This window comes from Erythrolamprus reginae, chromosome 4, assembly GCF_031021105.1.
Source record: "Erythrolamprus reginae isolate rEryReg1 chromosome 4, rEryReg1.hap1, whole genome shotgun sequence".
Taxonomy (NCBI): Eukaryota; Metazoa; Chordata; class Lepidosauria; order Squamata; family Dipsadidae; genus Erythrolamprus; species Erythrolamprus reginae.
In genome coordinates, this window is record NC_091953.1 from 52,306,861 (window position 1) to 52,332,889 (window position 26,029).

Below are 26,029 nucleotides of genomic sequence, written 5' to 3' on the forward strand. Positions count from 1 at the left end.
ATTGTGCAAGTTCGGTTTGCCCATCACTAGTAGACATTGCTTCTATTGCTTACAATTTTAAAATTATGTTTAAATGGAAAATCCCATGAATTCCCATCTTTATCAACAGTTATTTTGGAGGCTTGAATGCATTTATTCTTGATTAATTTTGTTTCTAGCACATTCATTAAGAAAATTATTATATATTTTAATTTATTTATTTATTTATTTATCAAAAATATAACAGGTGTTGGTATAAACATAAACATAAGCAAAGTAGGTACAGGTAAATTAGGACAATAGAACAGTAAGTTGGGGACGGTAGGCACAATGTGGCTTGTGCATGCTCCTTACAGACATCTTAGGAATGGGGTGAATCCTTGTTTTTCAACTTCACAAGTGTGTAAATGTCCTTTCACACAAATGTAAATCTGTGAGGAGATTGTTCAGTTTCATCATAATACCATCTGTTTATTGTATTTAGGTTTTTTTGCTGTTAGCTCTAATGGAAAAGTTGCTTCATCTATCCTCAAAATCCAAAGCTAATTTCAACAATAGATATTAGTGCACCATATCTATTTAGGTGTGAATCAATACAAACAAGTGTGTGTGTGTGTGTGTGTGTGTGTGTGTGTGTGTGTGCGTGTGTGTGTGTGTGTGTATATTATCTATATGTGCAAGTGATCATATGTTTATCAGCAATGACACTGATAATGGTCAGATTCACAAATCATACTAAACATAAAACAAATAACAATGAAAAGATTTGCACAGCACAGCAAGTACACTACCAATAAAGGCTTTAGAAAATAGTGCAATATACAGGGCCACATACAATAATACATATAATAATGATGGTTAGGTTAGAAGGCAAACATGAAAAATGGTTCAATTTTCTGCTTTGTGTTTTCAATGAGTGATGTCCCATCACAATGGATTTGTTTCTTAAAATTGCTGTGAAGATCTTTGAAAGAAACTTCCATTATATTAATATATTATATTATATTAATATTATATATTATATTATATTAATACATTTGTATTAATTATAAAGTTATTTATAATGATTTGTTCTATCATTTAATACATATTTTATTTAAATTAATATTATTGTTCACATGCTAAATAATATTGATCATTATACAGCCCAGTTATTAACCTGCTAAGAGGTAGATTCTTTCTTATGCATATGAAAAATATGCAGAAATTTTGCAGATAGTTAGCAGCTACACCTATTGATCATGCAAAGGTGGTTTTCAGAAGATATCAAATGAGTGATGCTCCCCAAGAGACTGGCTGTAATAAGTGGTTGTTTTGTGATTTAGGATCAATAAGATGAGCTAAACTATAGCTTTTGTATTCTGGATATTTACAAATTATACTGTATCTGTTTCATACAGCATATTATTATATTGATTCAATTTTAGTTTCTATTTAGCAAGTTATTACCAGCCTGTGGGTGTCATAATGAGATGCTCCCATTAATGAGTATCTTTGTTCATGTGCCAAAATGCTGGTTTGAACCTATTTCTCTAAACTGTAGCATTTCATTTTCATATAATAAGATATTCGATCTTTCAGGTATAAAAGCATTAACACATATTTTAATGTACTCTGTATTTAGTGATGAAGCTATTACTGTTAATTTAATGGTATGTCAGCATCATTGTGCAAAATACTGAAATCGAAATCTTCTCAAAAAATAATTCACAGCTCTAGCTTGTTAACTAGAAATTGATAGCTAATGTATGCAACTAGGCACGTGAAAAACATTTGTATTTCTTTTAAAAGTTCATTCTGTGATCTTCAGAGGTAGTGATAAAATTGACAAATTAACTTTCTTGAAGGAAGCAGATTAAACTTGTTACTAGTTCATGTTGCTCTCTTTAATTTCTTGCATTCAATATCCTGAAATAATTAATTGTCTTGCATATTTATCTCGTAGCATGGGATAGGTGTAAAAATTGTTTCAACATTTTCCATAAGTATTAAATCATATCTACATAATTGGATCCTGTACAGAGAGAAGAAAATATACAATCAAGAAAATGTGTATTTTTTTGTTATTGTCCATAAGTAAAAGTCATCCTATATTTAACCAGTGTTTTTAAAAGAAACCAGGACTGATTTTCGTTGTATTACCAATATAATGTTGTTTGTTTGTTTTGTTGTTTGATTAGATTTGTATGCTGCCCCTCTCCAGGACTTGGAGCGGCTATATTATCATATACATAATATATGATAATATAGCATAATATATGATAGCAGATTCATCTTCCTCCCCGTTCTCCATTCCCCACAAGCCTATCATGGAATCCAGGAAGTGATCACCTTGGCGTCCTTAGCAACCTGCCAGTGACGTCAAAGTTCCGCCCCCGGAATCTCTTCGTGGGAGGGATTCTCCAGCTCCTTCAAAGGGAGAGATTCCCCAGCTCCTTCAAACATGTTTATTTTTATGTGAAAGGACCACCCTTTGCTTGCAGCGCCGCTGCGGTATCCTTTTTTGTAAAAATAACAATGTTTATTTTTACGTGAAGACTTCCCTTTGAAGAAGCTGGGGAATCCCTCCCATGAAGAGATTCCGGGGGCGGAGCTTTGATGTCACCGGCAGGTTACTAAGGACGCCAAGGTGATCACTTCCTGGATTCCATGGGATCCAGGAAGTGATCACCTTGGCGTCCTTAGCAACCTGCTGGTGATGTTAAAGCTCCGCCCCGGAATCTCTTCGTGGGAGGGATTCCCTGTTCAGGTTTGGGTTCGGGTTTGGGTTCGGTTCAGTTTCGGCCGAATTTTACGTAAAGTTTGTCCAAACTTGCTGAACCCGAACACCATTGGGTTCGCCCATCACTAGTCACAAGCTATCTGGCTGACTTTTCAGAACTTTTTAAAATAAATTAAGTGTTGGAACAATTATCTTCTTGCATAGCCAATTACTGTATTTTATTGCATAGGCTGAATAATATTAAAGGAAATCAGTTCTGGAAAAATGCATTTCTGTTTCAAGCAAAATAAATTTTTAACCAGCTACAAATTTCTATACAATCTGTACCAGTCTGTATTTGAGAAATGATTTCAATAACTGTTACTGAGATGAAGCAACCAATACAATTATACATTCTCTATCAAGAATTCTTGCTGATAAAAGTTTGGCCTTTTCAGCCTCACAGTATATACAGAAAAAAATATTTCTAACACATTTGACATAAATAAATTAAAAAGATAGTAAGATTATATTCCTTCTCCAGGTTTTCTCAACTTCTAAGATAAACTGTTGGTATGCATTAAATTGTAATTCTTAGAATATTTCTTTACATCTACTATATATATATTATATCTATTTGTACCCCAGTTTGGTACAGATTTTAGAACTTGTTTAAATTAGTATTTTAGAGTGCCTACACTCGATGACAGACATTCTACTGAAAATATTTCCCTCAGATGTAGTATTAGTAAATTCTGTATTTATTTTCTGCCTCATTTTTAACAGTGCCTTCAATCAAAACTATTCGTCATCTGTAAGTGTTATCACTGAGCAACCGAATTTGTGTTTCAGCTATCTTTTCCTAAATTCTTTTTCCAGATCATGAAGCTATCACAAAATGACAATCTGTGTTACCTTTCTGGATGTGAAAGAGATTTTAATCTCATTTCGAGAACCCTAAGCTTGTACTTGGGGCCCACTGAACTCCTTGTAGAAAATGTCAAGGCAATTTCTGAAATGTTTCCAAAATCCAGATAAAATCCAGCAAGTATCTTTGCTTGACTATATTGTTGAAATACAGCGGCATCACTAAAGAAGGGGAAAAAAGAATTATTCAATATGTGCCCCTTTATAAAATGAGACTCATCTGGAAGTGTCAGCTACTGCAGAATGCAGAATGCAACAGAGCAGGCAGTTACGTGTTTCTGTACAAATACATATTTATACCTTTGTTTGGAAAGCTGCATTGTTAACCAGTCTCTTTTTAAGTTCAATTCAAGATGCACATTTTGATGCTCTACATGACATAAGACTGGATTATTTGAAGGGCTGCCTTTATCAGATTATAGCTATCCATCCCAACTTGGTGTATAATTTAGTATCCCACCTAGGGTCACTTGATTGTGAGGTTGGAAGTTATATAAATAAGACGAATAAGTAACACACATACAATTTCAATACAGATTGTCCTTGCTTACTGACTGCATCATTTCATGATCATTTGAAGTTACAACTGTGCTCCAAAAATAATTGTGTGATTAATAACCACATTTCAAAGGGTGGGGAATTCCAAAGGTTGGGAGAGTGGGTACAAAGCAAATATAGTCGCAGTCATGTTATTTCCCATTTTGCATCCACTTCACTTAACAATAGAGCTGTTGGTTCCAACTATGGTTGCTAACCGTAGGAGTGTTGTGGCCTGTCCATGTCCCACGTAATTGGTCACGAATCCTGAGGACCGAGAGATGGTTGCAGTGTGGTACCATCAGCCCGTGAATCTGGCACCTGAATCCAATAGCAAGGAGGTCAGAGAGCATTCAGTGTATAGAGATTGAAAGTTAACCAAAGCTTTCTGCACTTCCCAAGGTGCACATGAGTGACTCAGAAGAGAAGGAGCCTCTTCTTGATGCTGGGGTACACAGGGCTGTTAAAAGGCAAGAGTTCCTACACAAGAGGAGGCCTCCTCATGAGTAGAGCTGCAGGCTAATTGGCCATGCCCTTAGACTATTTAAGGCTTAGCTACACCACACTTCATTGCAGGAGACATCATTCATTCCAAGTCTTGTTTGGTTCTTTGAAAATCTTGTTCGGCTTTTGATTTCAAATGGCATTTCTTCTTCTGCTAATGACCTCTGGGCTTTCTGCCAACCTTTGTAAGTTCAAGTGAAGGATATCTGATTGACTAATTTGTTGGACTGCTTGCTTTGCTTTGTGCTTGGACACTGACCAGTTGTTAAGATGTTAATTAACAGATGGCACACCGAAAGGACTAATTTATGATTTCATGAACTTTAAACAGACACAATTGCTAAGAAAGTATTAGTAATTTTAACAGTAGTAAACAACTTGTGTTTAGAACAGTTGGGTGTATGTGTATTTCTTGTTGGGCTTGACGCTGGGGCAGAACAAGGACTACTTTTTTTTCTTTGCATATTAACTTTCAAACTTCCATTCTAATTCAAAAGTCATTTATCAATTACTCATTTTATTCGTCTTTGTTCAAACTCGTTCTAATTATAGCTGATACTATTTTGCATAAAGAATACCAAAATGAATAAATGTATCTTACCTATTAATTCTGGATTCTATTGTATTTCCTGAATTATCTGTTATTTTGGTATTTATAAAACCTCTCCTAGTGCTTTTATTCCATGTAATAATATCCAAAGAATAATGATACACTGTGGGAAATAGAAAAAAAAATAATTTCATTTTTATTTATTTTCTTCTTTTTCAGAATGGAAAAGAAGAATCCTGGAAAATGGACTTGAGTTTAAAAAGCAAAATCAGGAAGTTATACATCAAGATACTATTGAAAATATTCTCAGGCTAGAGCAGTGTTTTTCAACCAGTGTGCCGCGAGACATGGTCAGGTGTGCCGGGGAGCTCAGAGAGAAAGAAAGCAAGAGAGAGAGAAAGAAAGAAAGAAAGAAAGAGAGAGAGAAAGCAAGAGAGAGAGAAAGCAAGAGAGAAAGAAAGCAAGAGAGAGAGAAAGCAAGAGAGAGAGAAAGCAAGAGAGAAAGAAAGCAAGAGAGAGAGAAAGCAAGAGAAAGTAAGAGAGAGAAAGAAAGCGAGAAAGAGAAAAAGAGAGGGAGGGAAGGAGAGAGAGAAAGACATAGAGGGAGGGAGGGAGGGAGAGAGAAAGAGAGCAAAAAAGAGAGGAAGAAAGGAAGAGAAAGAAAGAGGGATGGATAGAGAGAGAATGAGGAAGGAAGGGAGAGAAAGAGGGAGGGAGGGAGAAAGAAATAGAGTGAAGGGGAGGATGAGAAAGAGAGAGAATTTTTTGTCCAAACTTTTTTTAGCCGCTCCCCCCCGCTCCCCCGCTCAATGTGCCCCAGGGTTTCGTAAATGTAAAAAATGTGCCGCGGCTCAAAAAAGGTTGAAAATCACTGGGCTAGAGTATCAGAATGATGTAACACATTACAGAACTAACTGCATCATGGTAGGTAACAGTTTCATGCTAAGGCATTTTATTGAACAATGTAACTCTTTTGGCAGCAACTTTTTTATTATACTGAGATTGATCAAAATACCCTATTAATGCCAAGATGGAGCAAGATGAAATAGCAGTAAAATTATTACGTTCTAATTAATCATGACATAAATCTTACATTTGATACCCTTATAAATTTGGCAGATGATATGGATGTGTTTTGCAAGTGCTATACATTTGGATTTTTTTCCTTGTTTTTGTTCTACATTCTATGGTTGCTGTACTTAGTATTTTTTAAAATTACTCATTCTGTATTACATTTATTATAGTAAATGTAGAACATAGTCATATTTACTGGGAATGAGACATTCAATCACTTCATTTCCAGAGCACTCTGGAAAGATAGATCATTAGATAAAATATATTGTGTACAACATAAGAAAATTAGTCTTCTACAACAGGCATTTGATCTGAACTCTATAGAACAACTATATGGATTCTTAAAATGAATTAGATTTCATTGAATTCAGCTAAATTTAGTATTACAATTCCTTTGCTACATTTTCAAATTTAAATCATGACTTGATACTAAATATCTCTTGTCCTTTGCTTTTAAAAACCATGCCTTTTGGGGGTGGGGGTTGGATTTACAATTATCAGTACAATTCTGTGTGCAAAGCAAAAGATATAGCATTACTTTTACCATATCCAAAATAGCCAAGAGTCAATATAACATTTTCCTAGCCATATGTTATATCACCCATATATTGTCTCCTTCTTAGAACTGAGAGTGAATGACTGGTCCAAAGTCAGCCATAAAATAATGCTACTGTATTTAACTTAAATATGGCGCTCTAAGGAGTTACATAAATCATTCTAAAGCAGATCCATCTTTTAGTCATGCCAATCAGCCAGAATTAATGATTTTCCTAATACTGAACTATTATCTCTGCTTCAAGTTTTGTTTAGCTTGCGAAGACCTTAAATGCAGTTTTTAAATTATCAGTTGAAAACATAAATACAGACACATTCAGAAACACACACAGCCCTGTTTGTAAGAGACAGTAGTATAGATTTCATATGGATCTTTTATAATGCATGATAGTAAATATTTACTCACATCTCTGTTTCATTATACTTCTTTTCTTGAAATTCATTTTGCTATTATCTAATATAAATCCATATCTTTCTCATTTTTTATCAGCTCATTTGTCATCCTTTACTAGATTGCCCAGATCATATCCTGTTTTTAACATTTTTCTCCAAGCTTTTTTGAAAATTATGCTATTTCATAAATAAAACTGTAATAAAAACTGAGTTTAAACAAGGATATGTCAAGTTAAATGCACTTGGGTTTTTTCCCTCCTATTTTTTTCCATAGAAGGGGTGGGGGAAGAAAGCTGAAGTAGATGAATGGAAAATAGTTAATGACTTACTGCAAAATGGGTCTTTGTCTGAAGTATCAAAGTAAGCTTTTATCAGGGGAGGATTCCTTTCAAGGGAATGGTCCTTCCATTTATCAGCATAATATCCTAAAATTGAAATATATTTAATACAAAATAAACAGATAAAGATGTATTATTTTATGATACTCTGTGAAATTAACTTTCCCAGAACACAATAAAAATACTTAAGTGCTACTGTTCTATACCAGAAGAGAGGTTATCAGCTAGATTTTAAGTTAAACTCTAGATGAACGCTTTTGCAAATTTAATAATAATGTTATATTAAGCAATAGCTTCAGACAGCACACTGCTATTTCAGGCATGCAATTGATGTTTGATTGGTAAAGCAATTAAACCATAAACCAAGGTGCCCCATTCTACTCTTTTCATAAGTTAGAAGTTATTGGGAGGGTAAATGATTGATTACGGTATTTCAAGGTAATCTCACTTACCTTGTTTTAGAAAAAACACATAATACTATGAATTAATCAAAAGCTATGAACAAATGAAGTTTGAATGAGAAAAATAAAGTAGTATAGCAATTCATCTGAAAGTGTGAGTGCTTTTTAAATGATTCATTCAGCAAGCAAACTGACTAATCAGATTTATATTACAACATCATAGATAGCAATAATGGAAAAACAATTAGATCAAGCATACTGTGAGCGCACATAGATAATTTGCATGTTTTATTATTTGTCTCTCCATTTGAGTAGCTAAACAAATGTACAGAAATAACAACATTCAAAAAAATACAGAACGTATATATTTCTTCCACAAAGATAATAATTCTCAACTTTTTCCTCATCATGTTACCAGAAAAAACAACAGAATATGATGGCAACTATAAGACACCAAAATAACTCAATAGTTTTACTATGAAGTAGTATACAAGTATAACTGCTATTGCTATTGTGAAATATTACAAAGGTTTTTTGTCTAAAATCTTATATAATTTTTACAACAGCTTGTATCAAATTTTCACAACAGTTAGTAATGATAACTTGATGTTTTGAAATCTCCATTCCCAGCATCATTGTTATTCCCTCATCACGTGTACCAGGGATCACTTATAATACTGTACATTCAAATGCTAACCTAAAATAAAAGTGTAAAACCTGAAAATAATAATTGTAGTTAATGAAAAAGCTTCCTTTGTAATTTCTCCTAAATGACAATTTTTAAAATGAAGTTAACAGTTAAGAAATGGGAATGTTTTATAAATGATTCAGAAAGTTGAGTTTGAAAATTAAGATACCCGCTTATCTTTTACTCTCATCTAAGAAGGATCAATACTGTATAAGACACAGCCTAATGATTCGTTGGGAAACATTTTATTTTATTTCTTTATTTGTATCCCGTCTTTATTAGTTTTATAAATAACTCAAGGTAGCAAACATATCCAGCACACTTTCCTCCTTCTATTTCCCCTACTAGAACAACTTTGAGGTGATTTAAGATGAGGGGATTAGTGGCCAAACTGGGTTTCATCATGGCTAAAATGGCAATTTCCTGGTGCTTTAACCATTAGACCAAACTGGCGGTCCAAGAAACTGGAGATGAGAGTTAAGTGAAGATACTTTTTACAGTGCAGAGACTTTAGTACTGTACTATATTCATCTTTAATATAATATTTATATAATATTTATTCTATAGATTAAAACAGACAAAAACATACACGACTTGAGTTTTCTTTCTGCCAAATAAACTAGATAGCTTTTCTCCTAGAACTTTTCACTTATCAGATTTGAAAAATCGTTACATAACAGAATGTTCTGTATACTGTAGAATGCAATCTAAGAAAATCTCCATAAAATACTAACACATTACTCTTACCTACTATTGGGCATGGAAGTGATTTAAAATTACAGCTCACACATTTTCCATTCCTGTAATCCTTATACGATTCACAAGGATATGCAGTTATATCACAATCATATTGTAAAGATGATATATACAAAAAAACCGATCTCTGATGATCACATTTGAAATAAGATGATCCTAGAAGAATCAAAAAGTAAACTGAAGACCATGTAATTATGTTATGTTTTTCACTAAATAGAATAGCAGCAGCATTTAAAAATTACCAGTAGTTGCTAGTTAATACAGTGGTAACTTGGTTCTCGACCACAATTCGTTCCAGAAGTGTGGTCGAGAACTGATTTGGTCGAGTACCTAATTAATTTATCCCATAGGAAATAATGGAAATGGGTTTAATTGGTTTCCAGCCCCTATTTCCTTTATTTCCTATGGGATAAAGATCTGAGGTATAAGCACTCCAAGCTGTAGTAAGGGTGGGGGCAGCTGCAATACCGGCAGTTTTTTTGGGGGGGGCTCCTTTCCTCAGAGGTTCGTCTTCTTCCCTTTAAGCAGTTACACCAACTTTCTCCTTCCCGGTGGTGGCGACAGCGGCGGCAGCTTTCCTTTGAGCAGAAGCAGCGCCGGGAACGTCACATGAGAAAGGGAAGCCGCTGACGTTCCCGGCACTGCTGCTGCTCGAAGGAAAGCCTCTGCCGCCGTTGGGAAGGAGAAAGTTGGTGTAGCTGCCTACAACTACAAGACGAACCACTGAGGAAAGGACCCCCCCCAAAACTGCCGATATTGCAGCTGCCCCCACCCTTCCTACACCCTTCCACTCCAAGCTGTAGGAAGGGTGGGGGCAGCTGCAATACCGGCAGTTTCGGGGGGCTCCTTTCCTCAGTGGTTCATCTTGTAGTTGTAGGCAGCTACACCAACTTTCTCCTTCCCAATGGTGGCAGAGGCTTTCCTTCAAGTAGCAGCAGCCCCGGGAATGTCACATGAGAAAGGGAAGCCGCTGATGTTCCCGGCACTGCTGCTGCTCGAAGAAAAGCCTCTGCCGCCGTTGGGAAGGAAAAAGTTGGTGTAGCTGCTTAAAGGGAACAGGATGAACCACTGAGGAAAGGAGGCCCCCCGAAACTGCCGGTATTGCAGCCGCACCACCCTTCCTACAGCTTGGAGCATGACTGGGAGGCTGTTTAGTGGGCGGCTAGGATGGGCTTGTCGGATTCCGACTCCCATTCCTTCTCCCCCTGTCCCCTCATTTCGGATAATAAACAAAATTTTCTGTGGCTGTTCGGTATCCGAATTTTTGTTGAGATACCGAAGCAAATTTTTGCCGAAAATTTTGTTCGGTATCCGAAATGTACGAGAACCAAAGCGTTTGAGTACCGAGGTACCACTGTACTTGAATGGGAGATTCCACAGAAACTCCTAACTATAGCTTAAACTGGAATTACATTAAGTTAAATTACATTCTGGAAAAACTATTTCTATACACCTACCAAAAACTCCAGCACACAACTTCCCTTAAAACACTAGAGTAGAGAGTGATTCTTTGCTTTTTACTTCAAAACAGGAAAGATAACTCCTGCAGTTCAGTCCTCTATTCTTTTTCTCTGCCCAAGTTGCTTTTGCTCTTCCAGCATTTTCCAAGCAAGGTCCAACCAACAATAAGTAGAGATTTTGTTCAGATTGACTTCTCACCATGTATTCTAACTATAGTAGGGCTTTCTGTCCTTCCTGGTCAAAAAAGGAAACTTACTCATATTTTAAAATTTAAGTCCTAGTACATAAGTTTTGACAAAGTTGGCTTGTTAATTTATAGCATTCAAGAGCAGGATACAAGAGCAGTTTAAAAGCATACTAAAATTACTGAGTGGGTGTTGTGGTTCAGCCTGAGGCTGCTCAGGGACCAGCTGTGTCTCTGCTGGCTCCATGCCCGGAGTAGGAGGACAGCGAAGAGGAGGGGGCTGAGCAGTCAGACGGGGAAGGGGAAAGTCAGGAATGGGACGAAGGAGAACAGCATGAGAGCCCTGGGGAGGGGGCTCTCCCCAGCCAGTAGCTTGGAGTCATTAGGGGCTGAAGCACAAGCCGTCACTGACTTGCGACAGAGACGTTCAGATCAAAGAAAGGAGCAATTAAAGAAGTATTATCAGCACTGAATTAGGAACAGCTGGGCTTGGGTGTGGTCCTCCTTAGCAGGGTTTAAAAGGCAGGCAAGCCCTTGAAGCCATGTGGAGTGTTATCAGTTGGAGTTACGGTGACCTGCTTTGTTCTCGGCGTCTCTGTTCCTGGCTTGTGGCCCAGCAGTTGGGAAGACCCGTGGGAGGTGTAGGTCTGCTATCTACAGCCTCGTCTTGGCAGCAAGAATCCTGTATTGCTGCATAGACTTTTGCCTTCGTGGATATATTTGAAGATACAGCGTTTTCCTGTTTGTAAGGACATTTTCTGTTACCTGTGTTTTTCTTGAATTTTATAAACTGCCTTTGCTTTTTACCAGTGTGTCTGGCTTCTCTTTTTGGGTTGGTCTTGGCTTCCGGAGTGACCCAGACAGAACAGTGGGTAAGTATGATTCTATACAAAATTGTCATTTTTTTAAAAGTACATTAACATAATTGCCTTCATGAATGACTGAATGACTTCACTACAATTAAATCCCTCAACAAATTACTATAATAATTAATTTATCTATTTACCACTAAGTATTGTCTTTGGACATCCAGGCTGATCTGTTCCTCCATTTGGATAGAAATCAATGTTTCCCAAAGGCTCCTTGAGACCAAAACCTAAAAATGAAATACATAGTGAAGAAAAAATAAATAAACCATCTTAACCACAATACCCATGCCGACAAAAAATTAGAGCTTCCTCTCTCACATATTTGTAAAAACATTAAAAGTAATAAAAATAAAAATAATAGCATTAAGAGTTTACAGTTGACCTCTCCCCATTTGTAAGAGGTCAACTCCCCATTTGTAAGGGGCGTGCATAAATGCAGCACTGTGCCTACTGTCCCTGTCCTACTGTCCTATTTTTCCTCTTTTATCGTTACTTTTTACTTATGTAAAAACTACTACTACTATCCTATACATGTTTGACAAATAAATAAACAAACAAACAAATAAATAAATAAATAAATAATAACTTTAATAACTTACTGTAGATAACAACATCATGAGTTTAAACAGTTACTACTTTTTAACTGAAAAACAGGATTTTTAAACAAATATTTAAATGTTGAGGTTTATCCTCTATTCATAATTAGGATTATTACTAAATCCACTGGTATTAGCTGGGTTAAAGTTTCTAATCAATGTAAAGAATTTATACCTGCTGTAAGAAACGTATTTTGAATTAATTTTTTTGAAAAATTAGCTGTTCCAATGTGGAACTGTAGTTTAGAAAACAACTTTTTCTGTATCAGGAAAGTCTGAAATTCAGAGATAAATGAAAAATTTCTGACTATGTTTTTGCCAGTTTTTTAAGCACAAGTCTTTTAGCATATCCTAAATGCCTCTTTGGATTCCATTCATAATACAGTAGTACCTCTAGATACGAGCTGCTCTACATGCTAGTATTTCAAGATACGAGCCACGAGGGGAAAGACATTTCTGTTCTAGTCCCGAGCTCAAATTCGGGATACAAGCCGAGCGTCCACTAGGTGGCACAAGAATCCTTGCTTTAGGTTATCTCGGAGGGGGGAAAAGTTATTTGTTTCAGATACGAGTTGCCTCGACATACAAGCTCCCTTATGGAACGAATTATGCTCGTATCTAGGGGTACTACTGTAATTGCATACATCCTGGTCAAAAGTATGTATTTTGAGATGGATCTTATTCACTGAAAGATATGTATAGATTCTAGTGGAATCATACCAGGAAGTAAAGTGGGGTGAGAGGAAATCATTCAAACACAGAATGCCCAAAATCCAAATGTGTAATAATTACCATCAGTATCAGAATGAATGACATCCACAAATTGGGCATCGGTATGATCCAGTCTCTCATTAGCTAGCTTCCTGGCAAACAATGGACCTGCAGGGTCAAGACCTAAAGAGTAGATTTAAAGCAGAATTCATAAGAAAAATATGCAAGCGTTGTTTAAATGTAATTACTGTAAGTAACACAAAATTAACAATAAAACAGAGTCATTATTTAGAGCAGTGTTTTTCAACCAGTGTGCCACGGCACACTAGTGTGCTGTGAGACATGGTCAGGTGTGCCATGGGGAAATTAAACATGGGTCCCCAAACTACCATTCCTGCCAGGATATCCCTTTTGTGTTCATCGAAACAGGCCCAGGTTTCACACTAAGTGAGTATAAATACATTTAGAAACTATATTATTAACTATATGTATAATATGTACTGTGTTAGAGTGTCATTTTGTGTCATTTTGGTTGGTGGTGTGCCCGAGGATTTTGTAAATGTAAAAAATGTGCCGTGGCTCAAAATCGGTTGAAAATCACTGATTTAGAGGACAAGTCAACTTTTCATTAGTGCTCCCCTTCCCAATAGTTTAAATCTTAAAAGTAGTGGCAGCAATCTAACTAACTAATGTATACATATGGAGATGTTACTAAGGAGACCCTAAGGATAAAGACTCGTTGCAATTTTACATGGAAAATTTCTACGATGAGCACACTGATAGAAACATTATGTTAAAAAACATGACATAACATTATTTTATGAAGAGATTACAGGTTTGTTCAACGATCAATAACTTAGGTCCAACTTACCTCCATATTACATTTCTTTCACGTGAGATACAGCCTAATTTAAAGGATATTTCTCAAACAACATTCCTGTTTTTCTTGTTTATAGAAATGTGTGGTGACACTGCCAGGGCCACCATCAGGAATTTTGGGGCCCCATACAGCCTAAGTGTCTGGGCCCCCCCCCCCGCCATTTTAAAACTATTTTAAGTTGCCAAGCCACTCCATCCCCCGGGGATCATTTCCCGCTTCACGCCAAGCGAGGCGGTCCCATAGGCCAGTGTTTCCCAACCTTGGCAACTTGAAGATATCTGGACTTTAACTCCCAGAATTCCCCAGCCAGCGAATGCTGGCTGGGGAATTCTGGGAGTTGAAGTCCAGATATCTTCAAGTTGTCAAGGTTGGAAAGCACTGCCATAGGCTATTTCAGGAACTGGGTTAAGCCGATTGTGTGGACTCGTCCAGAAGAAAGAAAGAAGCGGGAGTGACAAGGGAAAGAAAGATCCTCCTGGCATCGGTCAGGCGGAGCGAGGCTTATTTACGGCTCCTTGGCACTTCTACCTTCTTGTTGACAAAACCATGTGCTTTCTAGCGAGGGGAGGGGGGAGGGGGATCCCACACCCGGCAGCCACCGGCGAGGAGCTGGAAAGGACGAGGGGAGAGAAAAAGCAGGGTACCAGCAGTCGGGTGGGTGTCTTGAGGGGGCACTCCCATCTGGAAGGAAGGGAAGAAAGGCGAGGGCGAGCTATGAAGGAAGGAGGGAGGGTGGAAGGAAGGAAGGGTAAAAGGGGTGATCAAGAGAGGAATGGGTGAATGAATGGATGGAGGGTGGGAAGGAAGGAAAGAGGGAAGGGACAGGAACAGAGGAAGGAAGGAAGGAAACTTATGAAAGGGGAGAGTAAGAGAGGAAGGACTGAAGGAAGGGAGGGAAGAAGGTAGGAAGGAGAAAGAAAAGAAGAAATAGAGGAAGGGAAGGTAAAAGAGAGAAAGAAAAAGAGCAAGAAAGAGAAAGAAAGAGAAAGAAAGAAAGAAAGAGAATGAAAGAGAAATAAAAAGAGAGAGGGGGAATGAAAGAAATGGAAGGAGGGAAGGAAGGAGAGGAAGAAAGAGGAAGAAAGAAAGCAAGAGAAAGAAAAAAAGAATGAAAGAGCAAGAGAGAAAGAGAGAAAGAAAGAAAAAGAAATGAAAGAAAGAAGGAAAGAAAGAGGAAAGAAAGAGAATGAAAGAGAAATAAAAAGAGAGGGGGAATGAAAGAAATGGAAAGAGGGAAGGAAGGAGAGAAAGAAAGAGAAAGAAAGAAAGATAAAGAAAAAAGAATGAAAGAGCAAGAGAGAAATAGAGAAAGAAAGAAAAAGCAACGAAAGAAATTGTGATTTTTACTATGTCGGCTCCTTACCTCCCCCGCTCCCCAAAAACCACCTACCCCTCTACCGCAAGAGGAAAGCGCCCGAGGCACCGGGTTCTTCCCTTTCTCCCTCGCCTGCATCCTTGCCGCAGTGATTCACCAGGAGAAGGCTAGAGACCCACGCGGCTCCTCGGGGGGCATTGCGGAAGGCGGCGGTGGAAGCCCCCATGCCCAGCAGGGGATGATGGGCAAGGGATGCCTCGGGGAAGGAGGGCAGGGCGGGAAGGGAATGAGGGGGCTGGCGGGGGTTTAGGAAAGGGGAGCCCGCCGGGCATGAGGGAACGCTGGCCGCACGGGGCTCCGGGGCCAGCCTTGCCGCTCCTCGGCGGGAGGAGCCGAAAGCCACCGGGCGAGGACTGGACTCAGCAGAAGAAGCTGCCGGCTTCCCATAGCGATGGGGAGCTTGGCTTCCGGAGGGCCGAGCTCCTTCCGCGGCTGCCATCGGGGCTCCCTGCCTATCTGCCGGCCTCCCTGTCTTCTTTCCCCGCGGGGGTGGGAAGGTGGGGGCCGCGGTTGGAGAAGCTCCGCAGAGGCAGAGTTCATCAAAATCGGGGTTGGAGAGTTTTTGGCGGGCGCCGCCCTCCCCATTATTCAATTTGGCCTGGCCCGTGACGCCACTCCCAGTAGTACCGGTCTATCAGCGGCCCTGGACACTGCTGATTTGCAGAATCTTTGTTTTCCTTTTTCTTTGTAAAAGTGTGAAAATAGATTCCAATTGCACTACTTTATATGAAAGAATTGCCAAACTTGCTAATACTAGCCAGTTTTTAAAATGCAGCCTGTAAGGACTGTTTGAAGTTTATTCAATTTGTAGGGCTCACCTGTAATTCTTCCAATTTTGCCATTATATGTCTTCCCAACAAATCCAGCTATATGAGCCCCAAGGCTTACACCAATCATATAAATGGAATCAAGAGCAACACCATTCTCCTGTGGGGTGAAAGTTATGAAAAGAAACATAAATCATAGAATATTTTATATAATTAGGAAATTTATGGATCTTGTTACATTTAAACATTTTTCATTTTTGGAGTTTTTCAGTTTCCCATTCCATAAAAAGAGCTAAATTTTTTAACACTCAACACTACTTACTGTAGTTATCCTCTGACTATTCACATTATTTTCCTATCATAGTAAAATTCTATGACAGTCATTTCAGAACTTCACAAACATAAAGCAGCCACAACTGGTGTTTGCAGTTGGGAGACTAATTTTTATTTTATGTCTTTTATTTTAAAACACATTTTATTTACAAATAAGTGAAACTAACCAATGTCCGCATGTTACTTGTGCAATGATCACACATGTACAACTTGGACAACCATTTAGAAATGGCATGTAACAGAACACATTTATTTATTTATTTATAAATCACTTAATATTTTTACAAATAACCCAAGTTAGGGCACATATCCAACACACTTTCCTCCTATTGTCTCCACAACAATGCCCTTGTGAGGTGAATTTGGCTAAGAGAGAATAACTGGCTTTCATGGCTAACATGGGACTAGAACTCACAATCTTCTGGGTTCTATTCTAGTGCCTTAGCCACTAGACCAAATATACTTTATACTGTAGTTGTATAAGCAGTTGTATAAGGAGTTGTATAGTTGTATAAGGAAGAGCCTTCTCTGTGGCGGCCCCGGCCCTCTGGAACCAACTCCCCCCAGAGATTAGAATTGTCCCCACCCTCCTTGCCTTTTGAAAGCTGCTTAAAACCCACCTCTGCCGCCAGGCATGGGGGAACTGAGATGCACTTCCCCCTAGGCCTTTACAATTTTATGCATGGTATGTCTGTATGTATGATTGGTTTTTATATAATGGGTTTTTAACTGTTTTTAGTATTGGATTTTGTTATATACTGTTTTATTGCTGTTGTTAGCCGCCCCGAGTCTGCGGAGAGGGGCGGCATACAAATCCAATAAATAAATAAACATAAATAAATAAACAAACAAACAAATAAATAAATTGTTCATTTTAGCCTGAATACATGCTCATGCATTTTACACAAGAATATGAAAGCATTGTAGAATAGAATAGGGGACAGAACAGAACAGAATTATTTATCAGCCAAGTATGATTGTACACACAAGGAATTTGTCTTTGGTGCATATGCTCTTAGTGTACATAGAAGAAAAGATACATTTCTCAAGAACCATGTGGTATATATAAAGTAGATAATGATTATACTATTATAGCCCAGAGCTCACTATTTTTAGAAGAAACAACAATGAATATACAGTACAATCAACCTAATAGATTTAACCGGGCAAGTAGATGAATGTTTCTCTGATATCAGTATTATATATAACTTCCTTACCAACATTTGATCAATAAGATGTGTTAAGATGGGTACTACTTTCTTCGCACTAGAAACAGCACTAAAATAATTCACTGTTGTCGCACCCCGATTCCAATCTACTATGATGGTGTTAAAGTCTTGTTTTTTAAGCAGAAGATTTGTAATGTTATCAATCCATATTGGGGGAGAACCTGTAAATCTATACCCATGGATGATAAAAACAATATTCTTGGTTGCATTAAAATATGTAGAAGTTGTTATATTATGTTCATCAAGAAGCTCAGCACAGTCTTTATTTCTTCGTGTGTACAAAAGCAGTTTCACCTTCAAATCTGTGCCAATCACAGCATTGCCAAAATTAAGATCTGTGAATTTAGAACATTCTTGACCTAAATTTGTAAGATATAAATAAAAAAAAACATTTGATCAGCATGATTTTTAAAGATCACATTACATTTCATTTTTCTGCAAGACATCTATGGAATTTCAAATAAGAATATTTTTTATTTTTAACTTCACCAACGCAATAATTTCAGATCATTCTGAATTCCTAATTTATAACAGACCAAATTTAAGAAGCACAAATTTTATGCTGAGAATAGATAAATTTGACATAATTGGGCTGAGTTCATCCAATTTATTCTCTGTTTATCTTTTTTATAAATTTCAAAAACTTATAAAATACTACAGAATAACATCATTTTTATTAACAAAAATTGCTACAAATTAAGATTCTTAAGATTGTTTAACATGCTTTAAGGAGTACATCCATAATTTTGAAAACATTGTAATTTATTCTGCTTCTTTTGGATGAAAGCAGTTCTAATTCGTTGATTCCAGAACATGATTTGAAAGAATTGAGTTCAGCCCCCTCATTATCTAGCATGGGAAACACATACAAGAATGAACAGGTATAACTCTTAAAAAATAAAATGTTCAACAGAAATGCTCAAATCTTTGGCATGAGGAATGAATAAACTGCCAAGAACCATCTGATATTAATCAATTGTCAAGTAACCTTATCTTCTATAGCATTTCACTGAATGTTTATTTGGATTTTTTATTTTTCTACACAAAGAAACTTTGTGAAATTGCTACTGATGACATGCAGAGTCTTGCAACTTCACCATTAATACTGTGTTTCCCCGATAGTAAGGCAGTGTCTTACTATCTTTTTACCCCCAAAAGCCCCACTGTGTCTTACTTTGGGGGTATGTGTTATATTGTCCCGGGCACCGGGGCCGGCTCGTCTTCGGGCTTCGGCCCGGGCGAGGCCTCTTCTCCTCCGGGCAGGTGGCGTTAGGTGGCGTTGCGCGACAGGCGCGGCTGCCCGTTGGGGCCGGCCTCCATCCCTCCTGCGCCGCGGCGGGGCTGGTCCGCAATGCGCGTCCTGGGGGCGCCCGGCTGGCCGGCTCCGGAGGCTGCGGCTCCTCCCACTGCTGCCCAACGCCGAGGATGCCTCGCGCCCAGCCCGGCTACGGCAGCAGGCAGGCAGGCAGCCCCAGGCGCGGCGGGGAGAGCAAAGGAGGCGGCGGGAGTAGCGGATGCCTCCCTCGCTTTTAGTACCGTGTTTCCCTGAAAGTAAGACATATGTCTTACTTTCGGGGTATGGCTTATATTAGCCGACCCCCCCCCTGAAACCCGCCATATGTCTTACAATTGGGGGGGTCTTACTATCGGGGAAACACGGTAGTAAAGATTGTTTTGGAATGTTGTATCGAAGATAGTATAATAATAACTCTACCAATCTATCTACATTTCCACATTTGTCCTAAGAGGAAAAAAAGCAAAAAATCCTCCTTCCATAGAGCTTTTTCATATCAGAAATCATGAACAGTTGCAGAATGACACAAGGTGTGCAAGTACAACAGTTTTTCCCAGTGTTACAACAATAACTTCAAAAGCACGACTGAAAAGGTTCCAAGGCAACCAAGACTATCACAAATGGAACACCTTTTTATTGTTATCTAAAACATCTTTTTCAAGTGACTGTGGAAACTTGAAAAATGATGTAGCTGCTTTAACTGTAGCTGGTTTAATTTTTCTTGTGGAAACTATTGTTGCTTAATTAATACTGCAGAAAAGTGAGATCTTGAGATCTGAAACACATCTGAATCTTAGGTAGGACTTTACTAAACACTATGGCTATAGCTAAGTTTACATTTACTGTCTGTTATTGAAGGCATACAAATTTGAGTTAAATAAAACATGGGAATAGATTAAAAATCAGTTTCCAGATTTTTTCTTATTTTATTCAGAAACAAAATACCTCTCTTTCCACATACACACACAGTTTGGATATACAGTGATCCCTCGATTTTCGCGATCTCGTTCTTCACAAAATGCTATATCACGATTTTTCCCACCCGATGACGTCACTCTCTTCCTTCCTTTCTCATCTTTCTTTCTCTCTCTCTTTCTCTCTCTTGCTTCTTCCTCTCTCACACTCTCTTCCTCCCTCTCTCATCTCTTTCTTTCCTTCTCTCTCTTTCTCTATCTCTCCCCCTCTTGCTGGTGGGCGGCGGGCGGGCGCCGGGTGCCGGGCGGGCGGGCGAGTGGGGGCATCAGCGAGGAAGACCCAGGGAAGGTTCCTTCGGCCACCCAGCAGCTGATCTGCTCGGCAGCGCAGCGAGGAGACGAATCGGGGTTTCCCCTTTGCGTGGGCGGCGGGGAAACCCCGATCTTCGTCTGCTCACTGCTGCTGCGCTGCCGAGCAGATCAGCTGCTGGGCGGCCGCAGCAGCAGCGAGTAGACGAAGATCGGGGTTTTCCCGCCGCCCACGCAAAGGGAAAGCCCCAATTCGGCTCCTCGCTGCGCTGCCGAGCAGATCAGCTGCTGGGCGGCCGAAGGAACCTTCCCTGGGTCTTCCCCACCGCTCACGCAAACTCCACCATCTGCGCATGCGCGGCCATGAAAAAAGGGTGCGCATGCGCAGATGGTGTTTTTACTTCCGCAAACCTACATCGCGAAAAATCGATTATCGCGAGGGGTCTTGGAACGGAACCCTCGCGATAATCGAGAGATCACTGTAAAGCAATTCTTGTCAGATCAGATACGGTTTACCAGCTACAACTTTGTCAATTGTTTGTCTTTCTTTAGCAGATTCCCATTTCTCAACTAATGTAAAAGTACTAAGCAAGGTCTTTATAAAATGTAGTAAGATGTACGCCTGCAGGGCCTAATTACTAGTTGTTGTGATTCAGCCTGAGGCTGCTCAGGGACCAGCTGTGTCTCTGCTGGCTCCATGCCCGGAGGAGGATGACAGTGCAGAGGAGGGGGCTGAACAGTCGGACGGGGGAGAGGAGAGTCAGGAATGGGATGAAGGAGAACAGCATGAGAGCCCCGGGGGGGGGGGCTCTCCCCAGCCAGTAGCTTGGAGTCATTAGGTGATGACGCACAAGCTGTCATTGACATGAGACAGAGACATTCAGAGCAACGAAAGGAGCAGTTAAAGAAATATTTTCACCATTGAATTAGAAACAGCTGGGTTTGGGTATGGTCCTCACCCGCAGGGTTTAAAAGGCAGGCAAGGCCTTGAAGCCATGTGGAGTGTTATCAATTGGAGTTGCGGTGACCTGTTTTGATTCTCAGCGTCTCTGATCTTGGCTTGTGGCCTCGCAATCTGGAAGACTCGTGGGAGGCTTCTGTTTGCTATCTACAGCTTCGTCTTGGCAGCAAGAATCTGGTATTGCTTCATGGACTGTTCCCTTCCTGTATATATTTGAAGTTCCAGCGTTTTTCCTGTTTGTAAGGACATTTTCTGTTACCTGTGTTTTCCTTGAATTATATAAACTGCCTTTGCCTTTTACCAGTGTGTCTGGATTCTCTTTTTGGGTTGGTATTGGCTTCTGGAGTGACCCAGACAGAACACTAGTATTATTATTTAATACTAAAAGTTTAAGAAAAAAGAGATTTTGATATTGACTGAACTCAGAGCTCTCGGGATCAAAAATCTGTTGACAATCTGCTGGCCTTTAACAGGAAAACATCTTCCACCATTTTCAGCAGCAGTCCCAGATCATTTAGTCCTGGGATAGGCAAAGTTGGCTCTTCTATGACTTATGGACTTCAACTTGCAGAATTTCTGAGTCAATCATGCTAGCTCAGGAATTCTGGGAGTTGAAGTCCATATGTCATAGAAAGGGAAGAGGGGCAGCATATAAATCCAATAAATATATAAACAAACAAATAAACAAACAAATAAATAAATAAATAAAAGCCAACTTTGCCTATCCCTGATCAACACAGCTTTTCTTTAGCATTCTTCTACTCAGGATGCCTTTAAACATTTTGGTTAGCATAAATGCTTAGAGGATTTAACCAACCAACCTTCTCTATATACAGTGATACCTCGTCTTACGAACTTAATTCATTCTGTGACGAGGTTTGTAAGTAGAAAAGCTCATAAGATGAAATAATGTTTCCCATAGGAATCAATGTAAAAGCAAATAATGTGTGCAAACCCATTAGGAAAATCCAAACTTTAAGGTTTAGCAAAAAAGCGGCAGGCGGACAAAGTGAAGGTTAACAGAGTGGAGATGGACAGCGAGGAGAAGCAAGGAATGGAGGCCCTAATGATGTCTAATGCTGCCCCAAATTGCTCCAAAATCACTCCTCCAGATGCTTCCTACGTCACCCCAAATTGCTCCCAAAACCACCCCTCCAGGGGCTTCCTATGCCACCCCAAATCACCTTCAAAATCACCTCTCCAAAAGCTTCCTCGCCTTTTTTAAGCTCCTTAAAACCCACCTTTGCCGTCATGCATGGGGGAACTGAGATATTCCTTCTCCCAGGCCTTACAATTTATGCATGATATGTTTGCGTGTATGTTTGGTTTTATAATAAGGGTTTTTTAGTTGTTTTAGTATTGGATTGTTACATGCTGTTTTTATCATTGTTATTAGCCGCCCTGAGTCTACGGAGAGGGGCGGCATACAAATACAATCAATCAATCAATCAATCAATCAATTTTATTCTTCCCAACACCCACTCCAAAATTCACATAGTTTCAGGGGTCCATATGTAGTTAACATCAAAGCATGGCTGACTGCTGGTTTCTTACACTGCCATTTAGACAAATTAACTCTGTAGCACAGTATGATTGTGGAAATCTAACTTTTATCTACTTAAGCTATGTTAGTGTTTATAGCAGGAGGGGTCAGGTGTTTAAAGCCAAAGGTCATTTTTACTTTTACTCCATTCCCCTTACCATTTCTGTTCAGATAAGATAATACCTTGAGGCTAGTGAATACAAGACAACCTGACAATTAAAGGCTGCATTTGGTCATAAATTAGCTTCCTAGCTTAACCTATGCCATTTTGCTAATATAAATCAACATCAATAGAAAATTTCACAATGCTTTTCAATTAATTCTGTGAATGGAATGGAATTTTATTGGCGCAGTGTGATTGGACACACAAGGAATTTGTCTTATTGCATATGTTCTAAATGTACATAAAAGAAAAGATAAGTTTGTCAGGAATCATAAGGTGCAACACTTAATGATAGTCTGGGTACAAATAAGCAATCAAATCAAGCCTGATTCTACCCTGAATAGGGATTATAGGTTCTTAAAAGTGGAGATTTTATTTTATTTGTAATTTATTATAATAATGCATAGACAATCCTAAAAACAAGCACCAATATATTCAATATAATCTAATTTTGACTAAATTCCTCATTATAAGTCTTTTAAGTCATATAAACAAATAAACATATTTTCTTTAATAGTGTCTTTAGTCACATGTAACATAGTTTAATGAATGTCAAAATAGATTACACTCAGAAAAATAAGCAGTGAATTATGGTTTACAAATCAAAAGGATGGTTAAGTTCACATAACTCTTCTTATCTTGGAGTAGGATGTCGGTTCAAATGAATGAACAGTGACAGCCATACTCACAAGTATGTAACACAAGGCTCAACATGTTATGTCCAAACCAATGATATGGTTTAGTACTGTACATTGTGAATCTAGTGAATAACTTTTCAAGCTTACAGTAACTTTAACTCAAAATATTAGAAAATGTAACACCTTGTCCATGTTTCGATCTAATGCTGTAAAACCTATTGCATTAAACTGAAATAATGAAACCATATAGAATTAATCTAAGAAAACTTTATATAGAAATTCAAATATCTTGAATTGTTCTACATTAAAAACCTATTCAGAAGTGTTTTAATTCAAGTTTCATACTAGTATTTAAGATAATGATTCATTATTTCTTTTTTAAATTTGAGTTTCATGTTTGTTTATGATAAAATGTTCAGAGGTAACATTCCAATTGCTTTCTTACCTGCTCTTGCATAGTATGCCACAAAACAAATGAAAAAACACAACCTCAACATTGGAAGTATTCGGGAAGCAGCATGTAACAGGATGGTACTGCTAGTTCCTTGTAACATGTTGATTTTTGTTTAAATTAAACGTCACCACAGGCGTGGTACTTTGAAGGAAGTAGTTGGCAGATTAAAGTCCAGTCTTAGAGTTTTTGCAACCTACAGTTTCTCCTCCCAACTTAAACAGGCGAGGCAGTTTCCTTTCCTGAGGGGTTGTATATCTTTTGAATCATGAAAAGTTCTTTCCTTCCAGATTTTCAAAATAAGATTTTATACAATCTTTTTACAGTACTTGATCTGCTATGAACAGGCAATATTTTGTGACATGTAAAGCGTATGTATGTGTGTGTGTGTGTGTGTGTGTTTGTGTGTGGGGGGGGGGGGTTTGTTTGTTTATTTAATTTATTTATAGGCTACTGCCTAGACCAGAGGTGGGGGGGAACACAGTGGGGTAGCAAAAATGGAGCTCCACCCCAGAGCACCCAATTTGCACTGAAAGATGTTGAAAGAAAATGCAGGGTGTCCTGCATAAGCCATACGCCCACAGTGTCATAGTAAAAATTTTGGTAGCCCTTCACTGTGTAGGTGCCACAAGTGTCAAACTTTCAAAGTACCAATGTCATGTTTCCTCTTTTTAAAAATCCCCAATCACCATTTTCCCACGAGAAGAATTCTTCTAATTAATAAAAATTATATCTGTTATCTTTTCAAAATTCATATTCTAGGCATCCTTTTGCTGTTAAATAAAAAAAAATTCAGAACTTTTAAAATAATATTCAACAAATTCTTTCTTCAAGGAGAAAGCAACTCACCAGCAAATACAGTAAAAAAATTCCAATGTGAAGAATATAATCTATCCAAAGAAGAAAAATAATCCAAAAAGTGATCAAGAAATGAGGTTCCTTATGCTCTTTGTCCTTAAAAAGCTCTATGTCTGCTGCAGAAAAACCAGGTCCACATGAAAAAATTCAAATTGACTGAAAGCCTATGAAAAGGAATCTTCTCAACTAATAGTCAGTACCTGGTAAAAGTTAGATAAGGGTCAATAGCAATTAAAGTGAACTTTCAGCCATTTTACTTCAGACTGCAATTCTTGATATCTATCATGAGAAGCAGCTGTTTGATTCACATTTTTTCCCTTATATCTATTTTTCAACAAAAAATGGTCCAGAGTGATCTATTGTGAATGTTCACTGTACATTTTCTTTTATACTTATTTTTCTCATGCACTTATATACATTTTGAAACTGGGCCAGAACTTTAACTGGTCAGTTTAAAGAATTTAATTTTTCTCAATTTGCTCTTGCTTTTGGTAAAATCCTCCATCCATAACATTCATTTTGTAGCTGTGTCTGCTTGCTCTAATCTCAAAGGTTATTCCTTGTCTTAGCATCAGGAGGATCCTCTTTCAAATTTCCTAAAATTTTATCCTGAATATTAGACATTAGTGATGTGTGAACCCAAATTTCAGCTGAACCCGAACCGAACCCGAACAGGGAATCCCCCCCCCCCATGAAGAGATTCTGGGGGAAGAGCTTTGACGTCACTGGCAGGTTGCTAAGGATGCCAAGGTGATCACTTCCTGGATTCCATGGAATCCAGGAAGTGATCACCTTGGCGTCCTTAGCAACCTGCTGGTGACATCAAAGCTCCGAACACAAACCTAAACTTTGGCCGAAGTTTGAAAAAAATTCGGGTTCAGCATACTGAACACCGCAAAATTCGGTAGGGACCTGAATTGTGCGAGTTCGGTTTGCCCATCACTAGTAGACATTGCTTCTATTGCTTACAATTTTAAAATTATATTTAAATGGAAAATCCCATGAATTCCCATGTTTATCAACAGTTATTTTGGAGGCTTGAATGCATTTATTCTTGATTAATTTTGTTTCTAGCACATTCATTAAGAAA

At 38.4% G+C, this 26,029-nt stretch overlaps 1 protein-coding gene across 3 annotated transcripts; it reads right to left on the reverse strand.

Annotated features, from left to right (window-relative positions):
- Nucleotides 1–226: 226 nt before the first annotated feature.
- Nucleotides 227–24,177, reverse strand: LOC139167295 (lipase member H-like). 3 transcript variants are annotated; one of them, XM_070751752.1, is made up of 10 exons: nucleotides 24,076–24,177; nucleotides 17,797–18,167; nucleotides 16,298–16,406; nucleotides 13,306–13,407; nucleotides 12,055–12,144; nucleotides 9,395–9,559; nucleotides 7,550–7,645; nucleotides 5,250–5,361; nucleotides 3,596–3,769; nucleotides 227–1,993 (listed from the first exon to the last, which is right to left on the reverse strand). In XM_070751752.1, the coding sequence occupies exons 1-10, from the start codon at nucleotides 24,125–24,127 to the stop codon at nucleotides 1,897–1,899; spliced, it is 1,368 nt and encodes a 455-aa protein (XP_070607853.1). In that variant the 5' UTR covers nucleotides 24,128–24,177; the 3' UTR covers nucleotides 227–1,896. The 3 variants fall into 3 exon arrangements, with proteins under 3 accessions (XP_070607853.1, XP_070607855.1, XP_070607854.1); XM_070751754.1 differs by lacking the exon at nucleotides 227–1,993 and adding an exon at nucleotides 4,363–4,465 and having other exon boundaries at nucleotides 3,698–3,769; XM_070751753.1 differs by lacking the exons at nucleotides 227–1,993; nucleotides 3,596–3,769 and adding an exon at nucleotides 4,079–4,465.
- Nucleotides 24,178–26,029: the final 1,852 nt, after the last annotated feature.